The sequence below is a fragment of the Cervus canadensis genome, chromosome 24, assembly GCF_019320065.1.
Source record: "Cervus canadensis isolate Bull #8, Minnesota chromosome 24, ASM1932006v1, whole genome shotgun sequence".
NCBI lineage: Eukaryota > Metazoa > Chordata > Mammalia > Artiodactyla > Cervidae > Cervus > Cervus canadensis.
Genome location: NC_057409.1, coordinates 19,902,539 through 19,919,628, shown reverse-complemented (window position 1 = coordinate 19,919,628; position 17,090 = coordinate 19,902,539). Strand labels below are relative to the sequence as shown.

At 43.8% G+C, this 17,090-nt stretch overlaps 1 protein-coding gene across 4 annotated transcripts in view; it reads right to left on the bottom strand.

Annotated features, from left to right (window-relative positions):
* COL4A4 (collagen type IV alpha 4 chain) overlaps positions 1-17,090 on the bottom strand; it is a 151,628-nt gene that overhangs the window by 110,563 nt on the left and 23,975 nt on the right. For all 4 annotated transcript variants that reach the window (XM_043445277.1, XM_043445279.1, XM_043445276.1 and 1 more), the window contains exon 4: positions 13,997-14,074. In XM_043445277.1, the coding sequence (XP_043301212.1) occupies positions 13,997-14,074 (78 nt within the window). The remainder of the gene's footprint in view (positions 1-13,996; positions 14,075-17,090) is intronic.

The window sequence follows — 17,090 nt, the reverse complement described above, 5'->3', positions numbered from 1 at the left end:
GCAGTACTGTTTTTTCCTCTTAATAGTTATCTTATTACAGAATACATCTTAAAAAATGCTCTAAAACCTTGTATACCAGTATTAAATATGCCAGAAAGCTGTTCACAAAAACTTCCCGAGCACCAATATTTGAAATAGTCATTGTGAGTTTATCTAATCTGAGTAAATCATTTATCCACAGTGATGGAATAATTCCAATTTCATTAAATCACTTCATACAAAAGATGGGATCAATAAAAGAAAAAACATGTTTAAAAGTAAAGAGTTGAGCTTACTAATTTATCAGGCAACACTAAAACTAACTTCACGATGAATAGACATAAATAAGGGGATGACAGAAGATGGGATGGTTAGACAGCATCACTGACTCAGTGGACATGAACTTGAGCAAACTCTAGGAGATAATGAAGGACAGTGCTGCCGTCCATGGGGTTGCAAAGAGTTGGACGCAACTTAGCAACTGAACAAGACAAGATACTTCCGTAACTACAGAATCATTAAATAATCACAAGAATTTTGCATCTTTAAAAAAAGGTTTTTTTTTTTAAGAAACATTCCACTCCTACCCCTGCACCTTTCACCCATACTAGGCAATGGATCACTGCATTTCAGTCACTGTAGCAAAAAGAAAAAAATGCCCAAGGGAATGAATGGCTGGCTGTCAGAGCTAGGATCTCTGAATTTTTTCTTTTTTTGCTACTGTGGGTCTGGAATTGCCTCTGTGGTTTATGACCTTCAGTGAGAGACAGTGAAGTCAGAAAAAGGATTCACTGAATCCAGAAAGGACAATCGGCCTGACAGCCGAGGAAGCTCTGGCATGCCCTGGGAAGCCGCCAGGCCACGGCTTTCTACCCAAAGGCCAGGCGGACGCCGAGTCATCAGACCCATTCACGCGCCTCCCCACTGTGGCTGCAGCCGCACCGGGCTCTCGGGCCAGCTGAACAAATAAAGGCTGAAGGCGATCGGAGTGGACGCTGGCTCCCACGCCTGCCTGGCTCTCCGAGGCCAGAGCATTCCTTTAGGATTCCCCCTCATTAACCGTCCGTGTCAGATGTGTCTCTTGAGCTGGGCTAGGATCAAACTCTATTTCACAACATTTAGTAGATGAGACAAACAGAGAAGACGATATGTACATTTTTAAAACCTAAATCTTCAAATCAGCCTTTTGGGCTACCATTGGTCTGCTTGCTTCCAGGAACCAAACCCTAAGAGGAACGGAAAGACACATGTGCCCCCGTGGCTGATTCATGTTGATGTATGGCAAAAACCACCACGATATTGTAAAGTAATTAGCCTTAAAATAAATTAATTAGTTTAAAAAAAAAAGAAATCCTTCGCCTATTGAGCAGTATTGAGGACCGGGAGAAATAGCTACAGATAGACAATGACAAATGCACATAAAATCACACTTTTTCTGCCACTACTTCTTGCTCTTTTAGAATCAGAGAATCAGTGCAAAAGTCTGAATGAATGCAATGAATGAACAAATAAGAAAGATGCTTTTATTATACTGTTGTTTAGTCACTAAAGTGAAAGTGAAGTCACTCAGTCGTGTCCGACTCTTTGTGACCCCATGGACTGTAGTCTACCAGGCTCCTCCGTCCATGCGATTTCCAGGCAAGAATATTGGAGTGGGTTGCCATCTCCTTCTCCAGGAGACCTTCCCGACCCAGGGACTGAACCCAGGTCTCCTATATTATAGACAGACACTTTACCGTCTGAGCCAGAAAGTGAAAATGAAAGTGAAGTCCCTAAGCCGTGTCCAACTCTTTTGGAACCCCATGGACTGCAGCCTGCCAGGCCCCCCTGGTTTTGCTTGGAATTTTCCAGGCAAGAATACTGGAGCGGACTGTCAATTCCTTCTCCAGGGGATCTTCCGGACTCAGGGATTGAACCCACCTCTCCTGCATCTCCTGCATTGGCAGGTAGATTCTTTCCCACTGAGCCATCTGGAAAGCCTTTTATTACACTGTTTACACATAAATTTCCAAATCACTCTTGGCCAATAAGACCAAGACATTGATCATCAAAAGTGTCGCAGGAAGGGAAAGGTATTTATTTATTAAGCTTGGTTATGCACCTGCAGTGTCCATATATTACTTTGTTTAATCCAACCCACAGCACTGAGGACTGTGGATTATTATCCCCGTGTAAATGAGGAAAGTCCACATACAACAGTGCTCATCAGATCAGTTAAAAACCTCTATTTTTGTGTTCTCAAGTCTAACTTCCTAGTCCCAGCCTGTATCTCTGACTGTTCTTTAGAAACTTCCGTGAAGCTTCTTCGCTGTACATGTGCACTCATCATGTCAGAAGCTGAGCTCACCATGCCCAGACTGGTTTTGCTGCCTTTTTCCTCTCTGACTCGGCAGACGGCAACTTGGGTTTCTTCCACCAGCTAAGCTCACCACCCAACTGTCAGCTTTGCTGACCCTAATCCTCCTCCCAAGACCAAGTCTATCACTTCTTTCTCTGAATTAATTCTCAGATGTCTGTCCCTCTTTCATCCCACTGTGGAAGCCCTGGGTCATGCTCTGGTCCTCCACGGGGGCTACCCAAGCACCAGCCTCCCCCGTGTCCCTAACTGAAGTCTCCCCCTCCCTTGCACACACCAATGTCAACTAACCCTCTGTCTTCCCTTTGCTGTGTCCTTCCTTGCCTCCATCAACACTGCAATAAGCACAGCCCATCTTCCTCCACCCTGGCAAACCCTGGTCCCCGAGTGTCTGCAGCCACACCCTCTGCTCCAGCCACATTTCTGTCTTCTCTTCACCTGAAGGAATAGCAGCCCTGGCCCATCTGTAGCTCAGAGTCAACCTTCGCCCAATGCAAATTATGATGACAATGATGATGATGCCAGGACACCCTTCACTGAGCACTTACTCCATCCTGGTCAGTGGAAAAGTACTGTGCCTTCCTCTCATGGAATCCTTAGATCCGTAAAGCACAAAGTCATCCTATGTCTGCTTTTTCATCCCCAAATGAGGAAGCCTAGGCTCAGAGAGATGAAGGCCACTTGGCTACGACCTGAAGAAGCAGAGTCACACCCAACTTCAAAGTTGCTGCTTCCCTTTTCACTCCAGTCCTTATCAATCTCACTCTTGTATAAACTCTCATATCCACCCTCAAGCAATTAATACCTACATAAGCTTAGCACTTATTTCTCATTATGGTTTTATGCATGTTACTTTAATATCTACTTGGGGTGATGTTGTCCAGTAAGATTATTGAGACCAGGAATCTGTGTACATTTTTATTACCACCCCCAGCCCACCTTGGCCACTGCCTTCCACAGTATAATTAAATATACACTCAAGCACTTATTTATAATCAAAATTAACAAAGAAGGGTTTGTCAGCAACCCTTTTTAATTCTTGGTTGCATTTCAACAACTGTGCCACTAGGTGGCACTATAACATCACTTAAAGCTCAACTAGGCCTCAATGGGCAGCCTGAACCCTTTAGGGGTGCCTCCAAGGTCCTCCTCTATTGCAGATGAAACAACTGCTGGAGATGTAGAAGGATGATAAAACAAATAACATAAAAGGTGTTACTCAAAGAGTAGACAATCCAAGGAGACCGGACTGCAATGGCAGAGTGTTTTCTTGTGCCTTAATTTCACCTCACTTAATGAAGGAACAAATTGGTCAGTTAAGTCTGTAATATCCCTGACTCAGGATTTTCAGCTGTTTTTAAAAAAAATTTTAATGGAGGTAAAATGAATATTATTTATGTTTTCATTAATATAAGCAGGACAATAACTTGTTCTTCCAAATAATTTAAAATTCATTTATTAATGTCTTTTAATTTGATAAATAGGCTGTATTTTTGTATCACTTTTTTCCAGTTTTTTGGGGGGAGGGCCACACCTCAAAATTTGTGGGATTTTAGTTCCTTTGGGCCCATGGCAGCGAAAATACAAAGCCCTAACCAGTGGACTGACAGGTTAATTCTCCATGGGATACATCTTATACAGTGCTGTATCAAGTATATCATTAAAACTGGAAGAAAGGGAATTCCCAGGATCTCAGTTCCATTCCTGGTTGGGGAATTAAGATCCTGCAAGCCAAGCAGCGGAGCCGAAAAAAAAAAAAAAAAAAGATAAAAAAGATGTACAGCATAATGATTCAATTCACATACATCATGAAATCACAATAAGTTTAGTGAACATTCCTCATCTCATATAATATAGATCAAAAAGAAAAGAAAAAAGTTTTTTCTTAAGTGGAAGCTTGATGCAATGGGAAAAAGTGCTGTCCTGAGAACTAGAAGACATGGCTTTGCTACTGAATGATAAACAAGGTCACTCACTTATTATACAGGATAGGGAACGCCAATATCTTATAGTAACCTGTTTGGAAAAGAATCTGAAAAAGAAAGTGTGTGTGTGTGTGTGTGTGTGTAACTGAATCACGTTGCTATACACCTGAAACACTGTAAATCAATTATACTTCAATTTAAAAAAAAAAGTCACCCCTTGATCCAGGTCATGGAACACTGGTTTTCCCATCTTCATAAATGGTGTAACATTAGCTCAGCATCATACCCCTCCAAGTACCATGGTCTTCAGCCCAGACCTCCCACCAGGGCGACTACAGTAGCCTCCTGACAGGTTTTCTCTAATAATTCTCCCTGCCCCTTGTCGCCTTCAATATATTCTTCGAAGAGCAGCCAGCATGTTCTTATAACATAAATCCAACCTGTGTCTACTCCGAACATCTTTCAAAGCCTTGCCTATCCTTCAGGATATGCTGTATCTGGTTTTTCAATTGCGTCCCTTACCACTGGCTCCCTCCCCTACATGATCAAACCTTGCTGGCCACCTCGTGGCCCATCCAACACACCAGCCCATCTCCTTCTTACTTCAGGGCCTGAGTAGGGGCTGTTGTCTCTGCCCAAACACTTACGGTGGTTTGAAGCGTGGCCTCAAAAAGATACGTTTATGCCCTAAGCCTGGAACCTGTGGATTTTGCCTTGGGTGGCAAAAGATGTAATAAACCTAAGGATTTTAAGACGACAACTTTTGTTCTGTGTTACCCAGGTGGGTCCTAGAGGCCATTACAGGTATCTTTATAAGAGGGACATGTATCTTTATAAGAGGGACATGGAGGAAGATTTGGTCCAGACACCCAGGAGAGAAGGTGATGTGATGATAGAGGCAGAGACTGAAGTGATGTAGCCACAAGCCAGGGCTGGAAGAGGCAGAGAATTGGGTCTCCATCTTGCCTATGGAGAGAACACGCCAGGCTTCCCCTAGGCCATCACTGGGTGACCTCTGGTTCCACCAGGTCCAAGATATCTTTGCACCATCCAGCACACACACATAGGCTTCTGTACAAAATCAAGTTAGGGCACTAGATTATCCACCTGGAGAAGAAAGGGTCTTCATATGTTCTTTTCCCTGATGCATCTGAAATGTCCAGACCACCCCACATCTGGCACTCATCAGGCACCCAGTAGGAACGGGCGGAAGGTGAGTCTGTCTTGCTTGATGGACTCCCAGCTCCAGGCCACAAGGACCCACCTCTTTACCCCCAAAGCCTCACAGCCTCCTCGGATGCCTGGCACATGGTGAATGCTCAATGACTGTTTGCTGAATGAATGGAAGAAATTGTTCTTGCTGTTGTTGTTCAGTCGCTCAATCTTGTCCGACTCTTTGCAACTCCATGGACTGCAGCACGCCAGGCTTCCCTGTCCTTCACTATCTCCCCAGGTTTGCTCAAACTCATGTGCAATAAGTCAGTAATGCCATCCAACCATCTCATCCTCTGTCGCCCCCTTCTCCTCATGACTTCAATCTTTCCCAGCATCAGGGTCTTTTCCAGTCAGTCGGTTCTTCACATCAGGTGGCCAAAGGAGCTTCAGCTTTAGCATCAGTATCAGTCCTTCCAGTGAATATTCAATGTTGATTTCCTTTAGGATTGACTGGTGTGATCTCCTTGCAGTCCAAGGGACTCTCAAGGGTCTTCTCCAGCACCACAATTCTAAAGCATCAACTCTTCGGTGCTCAGCCTTCTTTATGGCATAGAAGGAATGAATGGCTAATAACTGAGTGATTTGCAAATTCATATATGTGTGACAAAGGAGTGAAAAACAAAAAAACAGCACTCGACACAGTTGTTTCCCCGTGGATTTCTTAGCAACTTAGGGAAAATGGCATGTGAAAGGAGAAATACAATTTTCTCTCCTAAAAACTCTGTAATTCACTTTAACTAATTTAGTCACGCTACCTTGGCATGAAACAGCTGTTCTCATAGTCACAAACTCTGCTCCCAAGTTCCTGTGTGGAAGATGCCCTGTGTGGAAATGCACCTTATTTCTTACCACCACCACCAAGGCTGACTCCACTTTGGTAATGACCCTGACCCTCTCAAGTTCAGCCTAGTCCCACATTTGCTGAGCTCTGCACCCGCCTGGCCACGGTTCACACTGGGTCGCAGAGCTCAGCAATCATCGTTGCTGTGGGATTGAACTGAGTGTGCGCGCGAACACACACACACACACACACACACACACACACACACACACTCAGGATTGAACTCCACCCAGGAGACCAAGGGCACGGCTGTAAAACCACTGCCCGTTTAATGAGGTGACTGACTGGGGCAGACATGCCAAAATCTACCTTCAGACCCAACCTCGTCACTGGGTTTTCTTGATGAGGTTTCATACAGTTAGCCTGTTTGGTAAATAATAGAGGCAAGCTATTTAATAAAAGTAGCAGGCAAATATAGGCTTGCTTTCCTTTTTCAAGCACAGATGTTGGGTTTAAAGAGTGAGGGTGTCAGCATACCAACAGCCACGCTAATTAGTTGGAGTTATTCCTCTACATTGTTTAGTTGCTAAGTCATGTCCAACTCTTTGCAACCCTATGGACTGTAGCCCACCAGGGTCTTCTCTCCATGGGATTCTCCAGGCAAGAACACAGGAGTGGGTTGCCATGTCCTTCTCCAATTCCTCTATATTATGTGAGTGCTAGGTCACTTCAGTCCTATCCAACTCTTTGCGACTCTATGGACTTTAGACTGCCAGACTACTCTGTCCATGGGATTCTCCAGGCAAGAATACTGGAGTAGGCTGTCAAGCCCTCCTCCAGGGGATCTTCCCAGCCCAGGGATCAAACCCACATCTCATATGTCTCCTATGCTGGCAGGTGGGTTCTTTGGAACAGCCTGGGAAGCCCCATTCCTCCATATGGATATTGGCTATTAATGATATTATTAATAGGCCGAATGATATAAAGTGATATCTCCTCTCTACACCCAGGTCTCCCACGCCTTGTTCAGAAATAGGGATTCAGTCTTTTAACTTCTGTATGTTTTCCAGTCTTTAAAATTTAAGGATAATATTTATGACAAGGGGAACTCCTTTAACCAGCTAAACCAGTTACAAGCTGGCAGGTGGCAGGCTGAATTCTACCAGGAAATTTGTTTAATTATTAGGCACTATGGTTTTTTTTTTTTCAACATTTTATTTATTTATTTATTTTCTCTTTTTTTTTAGTGGTTTTTGTCATACATTGACATGAATCAGTCATGGATTTACGTGGTTTTTTTTTTTTTAATGCTAATCCGTTTACATGACAAAAGGACCACGCAGCCCCGCAGAGTCCCCAAGGCTGAGGCCCCTTTCTGGGACCCCTCACTCAGGTCACCTGCTGTCACCTCAAGGCACCTGCACGTGTCCGCTCAGGTAAGGCTTCGCATATCAGATGATTCTCCAGCAGAGACCCAGTGAGCTAGGGAGTCGGTCCTCGGAGAAGAAAGATGCAGCAAGAAAAGGAAGACATCAAAACCAAATCACAAAGAGGTGGTGACAGACTAAATCTGCCAACTTCTCTGTTGTCACTGGAATTTGCTTCCATCAAAATGTAACATAATCGACTTGCGCAAGCTTTGAGAACATGAAAACAATTGCTCCGAACCACTTATCGGGCTACAGTTATAGAGTGTACTAGAACACAGATGTGTGAGTGATAAAGAGGCTGAATTCTAGGGCTTTGTGTGCAAACCATCTAACGATATGAAAAATGTTAATGACAGCTAAAACTTCCCAAGGAAATGCCATTTTTATCATGGACTGCAAGCTCTTAGGAGTGGAAGGGACAAGTGATTGAGGCTGCAGGAAATAATACCTGTATGTATGCATGAGGCAAGTGCTCAGGGCTGGTGCACCGGGAAGACCCAGAGGGATCGGGTGGAGAGGGAGGTGGGAGTGGGGATCGGGATGGGGAATACATGTAAATCCATGGCTGATTCATGTCAATGTATGGCAAAAACCACTACAATATTGTAAACTAATTAGCCTCCAACTAATAAAAATAAATGGAAAAAAAAATACCTGTATGTATTTTGGTGATTTCAAATTCCCAAAAGAAAGACTGGTTTGCTAATGTGTGATTTTTGGTTTCCAAATCAAAAATAAACTAAGTCAGATCGTGAGTTTTAAGCCATTTGACCTTCTTGTGTATAAAACTACCAAACTATAAAGTTCTATTGACTTAACAGTTACAAGACTCCCTTGAATGGAAAACAATATATATTTTCTTCTGGAAAAAAATATAGAAGGTGTCTTTATTATCAAGCGAGTTACTAAAGCAACCTTATAAAAGGTTCCATCCTGGTCTGTGATGACATGTATGTAATTTTCCCTACAAGAAGACATCCATCAAAAACACAGCGATTTCTCCCTTGAAACTGTTGTACTGCGCTCAGTTGTGTCCAACTCTTTGTGACCCCGTGGACTGCAGCCCACCAGGCTTCTCTGTCCGGGGGATTCTCCAGGCAAGAATACCGGAGTAGGTTGCCATTCATTCCCTCCTCCAGAAGATCTTCCCACTGAAACTGATAAAGAATAATTTGATATCCTACCCAATGTTATGTCATTAATATCCCCAAAGAGGGACTATAACGGGGTTTGGGGAAATGTTATGCAGAGTCGCAAAATATTTTAGAAACCAATTAAGTTACTGTCATATGTGAAAAGTCACACCCACATCACAGAACCATAGGCTGTTAGGAGGACAGGACCAGTCCTCTAGTACAAACTCTTAATTCCCAGGTGAGGGCTCTGAACTCCTCCCCTAAAACCAAAGGGGTAATTCCCAGTGTCCTATCCTCAGACTCAAGGTCTTTCCAGGATGCTACTAAACCTTTAAAAGATCTAAATACAGCAATGGCCATGTTCCCTTCTGTGGCTCAAAGTGCTTATTCACACTTTGAATATCACCTACCTGATATTCACAAAAAAGTCTAAACTCGGTGAGATGCTCACTTACTAACAGGTTTACACGTTGTGTGTAAAAAGACTTGGAAGAGAGACTTCCTGCTAATTCTATTCCCATTTCCCTCGGACCTGGCAGGTCTTCCCACATACATGCTTCTTATGGCCTGGCTACCAGCTCAGCCTCCCAAATCCTGTCCAGGCTCAAATCTGAATTTTAAGTTACTGATTTAAGTGTGTTAACTACCTATTAGGTGCCTTCTACTGTGATCATCTCAAAGAAATACCTCCAAAAATGACTCTCAGCTCTCAAAGAGGAGAAACTAATGTAGGCAACAAATATTTCTAGAGCATCCACTACGAGCCAGGAACCAGCATAAACATTTTACATGTGTCCTTTACAACCACTTTGAAGGAGAACATGCTTACAATCTAATCAAGAGGGGCAGACACATCCACAGTCGAACCCAGAGCTAAAGGTCAGAGCGCAAGAAACATCACAGAGGGAACCAGGTTCACATTAGGGGGCCATCCGCACTGTCTGGGACCAGGCAGGGGACCTTGTGGGGGGTGGAGTCTCTCCCGAGTTCCTTTGGAGAGGACAGGAAAGATGGAGACCGAGTGGAAGTGGGAAAGCATCCCAGAAAAGGGTAGAGGGGATGTGTCATAAAATCAATAAATATTGAGTGATTGCTTTCTGGTCGTGAATCCCTGGATGATTTATCATGCTGCTTCTAGAGCTGACTCATTGGAAAAGACCCTGATGCTGGGAAAGATTGAAGGCAGGAGGAGAAGGGGGCGACAGGGGATGAGATGGTTGGATGGCACCACTGACTCGATGGACATGAGTTTGAGCAAGCTCTGGGAGTTGGTGATGGACAGGGAAACCTGGCGTGCTGCAATCCATAGGGCCGCAAAGAGTTGGATACGAGTGAGTGATTGAACAAAAACAAACAAAAAGTTTTTCAGTATTATCTAAATGGTCTATAATAATTGTATACGAATATTACAATAAAAACTGCTATAACCATTAAAAAAAAAAGGTAGAGGAGTGGGAATATTTAGATTGTGTTTGGGGGGACAGTGGGAGGGACAGTGAGTGACCCAACTGATGCAGTGGGAGACGGTCCAAGGGGAGGTGATGGTGATTACCGATGAGAACACAGGTGGAGGCTGGTCTGTGAGCCTCCAGCAATGCAGGGATGAGACTGAAGGAGCCCCCTTGGTTCCTGCCCTTAGATGCATTCCAGTCCAGTTCAGTTCCGTTCAGTCGCTCAGTCGTGTCCAACTCTTCCAGACCCATGGACTGCAGCACGCCAGTCCTCCCTGTCCATCACCAACTCACGGTGTTGACTCAAACTCATGTCCATTGAGTAGGTGATGCCATCCAACCATCCCATCCTCTGTCGTCCCCTTCTCCTCCCACCTTCAATCCCTCCCAGCATCAGGGTCTTTTCCAATGAGTCAGTTCTTCGCATCAGGTGGCCAAAGTATTGGAGTTTCAGTTTCAACATCAGTCCTTCCGATGAACACCCAGGACTGATCTCCTTTAGGATGGACTGACAACATGTGGTCTACTGGAGAAGGGAGATGCATCCCAACTCCACCTCAAACCCCAGCTTCTGTCTCCACTGAAACTCTCGCCCAGCCTGGCTCCCCAACTCTTACTAAAGACACAGCAGCTTTGATTTGGGGCTGGACAAACCACTCAGTCAGCTGTTCAACCAGAAGGGGAGTCACTTCCCTCTTAGGAAGGCCCCGCTGTTCCACTCCAGGGCTGTGCCCCTTGGAAAGAGCCTCAACCCTCATAATTCAGCTTATTCCTGTTTCTATCGTCCATCTTGAGCTGTCACTGCGGCAACTGGAGAGATGGCATGAGAATGGCTGGCTGCCTCCCAAACCTCCTCCCGGTTATGCACAAGCCACGCCCCCAAATTCCTAGCTGGAGAACGTCACCAGCGCCTCGCAGCCATCACCAGGGATCCATCTGTGCCAGGAAGGGCAGAGGTTGACCGGTGTTGCGCACACAGCTCTCCCCGACCACCCAGAAACCGAGACAAAGACAGCGGTTCACGACGACAGAGGCCCACCCCTGTGAGCCCTCCTGACCCACCTCGCTGAAGGTCTGGTGATCAGAGACAGCACATCCTCTACAGATGCAAATGCCCGTGATGGTTCCACAGCCCAAGGACACGGAAGACAAAGCACCAAGGGAGTAAATGTGAGGAAACCCAGGCTTGGGCAGATTCAAGCGGCCACGGGGGGCTCCCGAATACTAGGGTGAGAACTGGTGTTTGAACCCAAGTGTCATCCTCTTCTCCTGGACACGGGGCAGGTGCTGGGGCTGAGACCAGACATCTGGAAGTGGTCCCTGCTCCTTCCAAGTGAAAGTGAAAGTATTAGTCACTCAGTTGTGTCTGACTCTTTGTGATCCCATGGAGGTCACTGCAGTCTGTCAGGCAAGAATACAGGAATACAGGAGATACAGGCATACAGCAATATAAGAGGAATACAAGGAGATACAAGAATACAGGAATACAGGCAAGAATACAGGAGTGGGTTGCCGTTTCCTTCTCCACGGGATTTTCCTGACCCAGGGATTGAACCCAGGTCTCTTGTATTGCAGGCAGATCCTTTACTGTTAGGGACACCCACCTCTTCCATATATAACCAAGTTATTTAAAACTTGGAAATCCAGGGTTCCCCGTGGTGACCGATGGACATAACAATCCTTCTGGCTTCAGAACTGCTATGGACCGAGGGCAGGATTTCTCAACCTTGGCACTACTGGCATTTGAGGACAGATAGCTCTTTGATGGGGGGCTGTCCTATGCATTGTAGATATCAGACAGTCACGGCCTACGAACCACTGGAACCAGGAGCACCACCAAACCTCCATGCAGGCGTGTCAGTTAAAAAAAAAAAAAAAATTTCCAAACATCATTAAGTCAGAGGACCACACCTACCTGGCTTCATCTTTGTTCTGTGGCATTCCCCCATTCCTGCCATGGAGCTGATCCCTCCATTTCTCTGGTACCTCAAGCTCCAAGGGTCTTAAAATCTTGGCTTGCAATCTTGGCACGCTTACGTGGACAACCTCATAAAAACACCAGGCTTTTTTTCCTGACTATTGGGTCCACTGATATGAAAAATGTTAAAGCATTTCTTAGGCTGGTCGTTTTTAGGGTCCTAACTTTGCTTTCTGGCAAATGTAGTTTTTATATTTTATCATGGGGACTTCCCTGGTGGTCCTGTGGTTAAGACTTCACCCTCCAATGCAAGGGGTACGGGTTCCAATCCCTAGATGGGAAGCTAGGATCCCATGTGCTTCACAGTCATGAAAACATTAAACAGAAGCAATACTACAATAAATTCAACAAAGACTTTAAAAAATAAATAAATCATAAAAGTGGCTGGGGAAAAAGCTCAAGATAGATTCTGATCACCAAAAGTTGTGATGTATTGAAGAAACAAACCAGTTGAGGCAGAAAGGGATTTGTCATAACTTAAGCTCAACAAGGGCTTCTCTGGTGGCTCAGTGGATAAAGAGTTGGCCTGCAGTGCAGGAGAATCATGTTCGTTCCCTCACGTGGGAAGATCCCCTGGAGTAGGAAATGGCAACCCACTCCAGTATTCTTGCTTGTCCATGGAGAAGTCCATGGACAGAGGAGCCTAGTGGGCTACAGTCTATGGGGTCACAAAGAGTCGGACACGACTAAGTGACTAACATGACATGACGTGAAGCTCAACAAGGAAGCTGCTTACTGCAAAGGACTTGACAAACGAACCACACACATACTGTATAACTACTGTGTGAAGATAAAGCAATACTGTGGGAGATATACACGGTCCTTTCTCTCAGAAAGGTAATATTTTGCATCCTTGTGGACTGATCTTTATGGAATTGTGCTTTTTGAGCATCACACACAGCCCTATTGGATCCATCTGAACACGTTTCAAAAACCATTGACCTGACTCAAAATTGCCTAAAACTTCTGAAATGTACTCTTTTCTTGTAATACAGTGGGAGTGTTTTTAACCAACGGGATGGTTTGATCTAATAGTCCCAGCACAGGTGAATTAGTGTCTGCCAACTGCTGCTGTCAAGATATGTGAGAGAGGTTTATAAATAAATGTTCAAGAGACCCCATATACTGTAACCAAGAGGGTTATTACTCTCAGGACAGAGAATAGAGTGTGGTCATGAAAAGCACTGTCCTGGGTGGACTTGAGCAGGGGGCTCAATTGTTCTATGCTGATGTCTTCGGCTCTGCAAAGATGGTACCGTAAGATGGGAAGAGAGTTATTGTGAGGGATCGGTGAGCTAAAGCATTTTGAGCACGTCAGACCAGTGCCTGGAATATAAGGAGCATATGATACATGCAACTGTCACTTCGATTATGGAACACCATTCCACAAGGTTATAAAAGACGTCCAAGAGTCATGTGGTCAAATGTCTAGAAACACTACTTTAAACAAAGTTAAGTAGTTTTTTCTTAACTCACTGCAGTATTAATACTTCTCAACTAGTGCTTTTAAAACATGAATATCAATATGGCGACCCAGCATGGGCCGTGTACACCAGGACCCTTTCTGTACAAGGTGATTCAACAAAATTTTAAGTGAACAATACATTATTGATGACAGTGGATAGGATGCTGGGTGGAAGATCTCTAGAACTTATTCATCCTGCATAATAGAAGCTTTACGCCCTTTGATTAGTAATTTCCCATTTTCCCCTCCCACCACCCATGCTGAATTTTACATGACTCACCCGAGATCCCTTTTCAGGAAAACACTGGCAAAGAGAGCAATCTCTTCCTCCACAGACACCGATAAACTTCTTTCCACCCTAGAAAGTGAAGCATTGGTTTAGTCAACCAGTATTCATTACCTAGCTGGGTACACGATACATACATTATAGCAAGTACTATTGGTTTCTCTAACTCATGAGATGTCCACAGTATAGTTTTATCTCTGAGTCTCTGAAAAGACTAATACAGATATATAAAAAGGCAAAGAACTTACACTGTGGCTTGTTAATCAACGGGTTGATGAATTGGAAGTTTGGGGTTGATATATATATGCTGTTGACACTATGTATAAAATAGATAACTAGTGAGAACCTACTTTAGAGCTCAGGAAACTCTATTCAGTGCTCTGTGGTGACCTAAATGGGAAGGAAATCCAAAAACAAAGGGATACATGTATATATATAACTGATTTTTCTGTACAGCAGAAACTAACAAAACATTGCAAAGCAACTATACTAAAAAAAAATTAATTAAAAAAAATTTTTTTAAAAGAGTTGATGATTATGTGAGCAGGATAAAAGTTTACATGAGTTAGGTTTTTTTTTTTTAAAAAAAAACCTCCTTTGAAGTCATTTATGTTTAACCAGAATCTTCTACGATTTGTCTCTCTTGCTAAGAGTTTGTTTACCAAGTTGTGAACAATTTTAGAATGTTAACTATGCAGCTGGGAAAACCACACGTATACCACAGTGTCTAACTTAAATTATAAGAGTGACTCTTCTTCCAAGACTCTCTTCCTTTACCTCCAAGACCAGCTAGGGCATGTGTCCCCCAGGGAGGCCATCGTGGATCAGCACTGCCATCACAGTCTTGCACTTGAATTAAAACTCTTCCTCCTACAGCTGGCCGACACCCCAAGGCGGCTCCTCTGACGTGTCTCTCAAACCGAAAGCTCCTGAACTTTGAGTAATTTGGGCCTTTTCCCCACTTCTAACTAGCTCTTCTACCACAGTCTTTAGAAAGTTAAATTACAACATGATCACATGTTTTCTTAACTTTAACCCATCCTACACATACACACACACCCATGGGAAGAATCAGCCCCATTTTCTCACAAACCCTCACTATGGACGTGGCAAGTCGTCAGTCACTTCAATACAAAAGTACAGTCGTAGAGGAATGGTGTCCATAAGAAGACCCTTAATGACAGCCAGAATGGCATATGTGCAGTGAAAACACACCCAGCACTGATTCGTTCGCGGTGCTCAGGGCTGCATGTTCAGAGGGAAAAGTTGGTAGAACAGCTCTCGGTGCTGGGAGCTGAGGGTATGGATAGGACCACGTGTGTCCTGATAAGCCACTTCAGTTGTGTCCAACTCTTTATGGACTGTAGCCCGCCAGGCTCCTCTGTCCATGGGAAGAATACTGGAATGGGTTGCCCTGCCCTCCTCCAGGGGATCTTCCTGACCCAGGGACTGAACCTGTATCTCTTGCGTCTCCTGCATTGGCAGGTGGGTTCTTTACCACTCGTGCCATCTGGGAAGCCCCAGATAGGGCCACACACTTCTATAAATAATAGATCTTTTAAAACTAACAACAGTGAAAACTTTAGCCTTTAGACCAACACATAATGGGGAAACATCACACAACTGAACCAATACGTACTGTTCTCTTTTTTAAAATTGGGGTGTATTTGCTTTACAATGATGTTGTGTTGGTTTCTGCTGTTTGACAAAGTGAATCAGCTATCAGTCAGTTCAGTCGCTCAGTTGTGTCCAACTCATTGTGACCCCACGGACTGCAGCACACCCGGATTCCCTGTCCATCACCAACTCCCAGAGCTTGCTCAAACTCATGCTCACTCCACTGAGTCGGTGATGCCCTCCAACCATCTCATCCTCTGTCGTCCCTTTCTCCTCCTGGCCTCAATCTCTCCCAGCATCAGGGTCTTTTCCAATGAGTCAGTTCTTCGCATCAGGTGGCCAAAGTATTGGAGCTTCAGCTTCGGCATCAGTCCTTCCAGTGAATCAGCTATATGCATACATATATTCCCTTCCTGTGGCCTTGCCACGGCCTCTCCCCATTCCCGCCCCCTCCAGGCCACCACAGAGCACTCAGATGAGCTCCTTGGGCTATGTAGCAGGTTCCCACCAGCTGTCTGTTTTATATATGACAGTGCACATTCGTCAATCTCCCAATTCATCCCCACCCCCGTGTCCATGTATCTCTTCTCCATGTCTGCGTCCCTATTCCTGCCCTGGAACTAGATCTATCTGTACCACTTCTCTAGATTCCACATATATGCATTAATATACAAAACTTGTTTCTCTCTTGGCGACCTAATTACGCTTAAAAGATTCTGCACAGCAATACGCACAGTTCAGATAGAAGATAATATATATACATAAATATACTATACATAAATATACAAACACATTTATGTAAAATATACACGAGTATACATGTATATGTATGAAATGCACAAATGTATACATATCCCCTTCATTACATATACATGTACAAAAGTATACAGCCCCATATACATACAGAAGTGCATATGTATATGTGATGTGAGGGAAAGGAGTCTAAGTGGCATATTTTTCTTTTCAATTATATGATTAAGACCTCCTTTTTCTTGAAAAATATGCTCAGAAACAATAAAATATTTTGATTAATCATTAATTAAAAATACATTTTTATAAGCATAACTCTTATGGGTCATTGAAAAATACATAAAAATTTGAATCTTGACAAGAGCTAAGGAATCAGATAATTTAAGTTAAAAAATGTAATTGAAGTTTCAGAAACATATACCTCTTGAGCTTTGGGTAACACTGTTATCTATGAATGCAGAAATGTTAAGTTCAAAACCCTGATAAGGTAAAAAAAAAAAAAAAAAACCATCAAATGTTCAGGGCCAGGTCAGGACAGCATGAAAGCACTTGAAATAACTATTCTGAACACTTGGGTTCATTTAAGGTTGGGATTCAGTACTATGTGTTCAGTGAAATATCAAAACAGCCAGAGAAAAAAGGTCAGTTGATTAGATGGCTTGATAATAGAGGCAAGTTTGTTATTTTTTAAGCTTTATTATGCTAAGCATTATTGAGATAT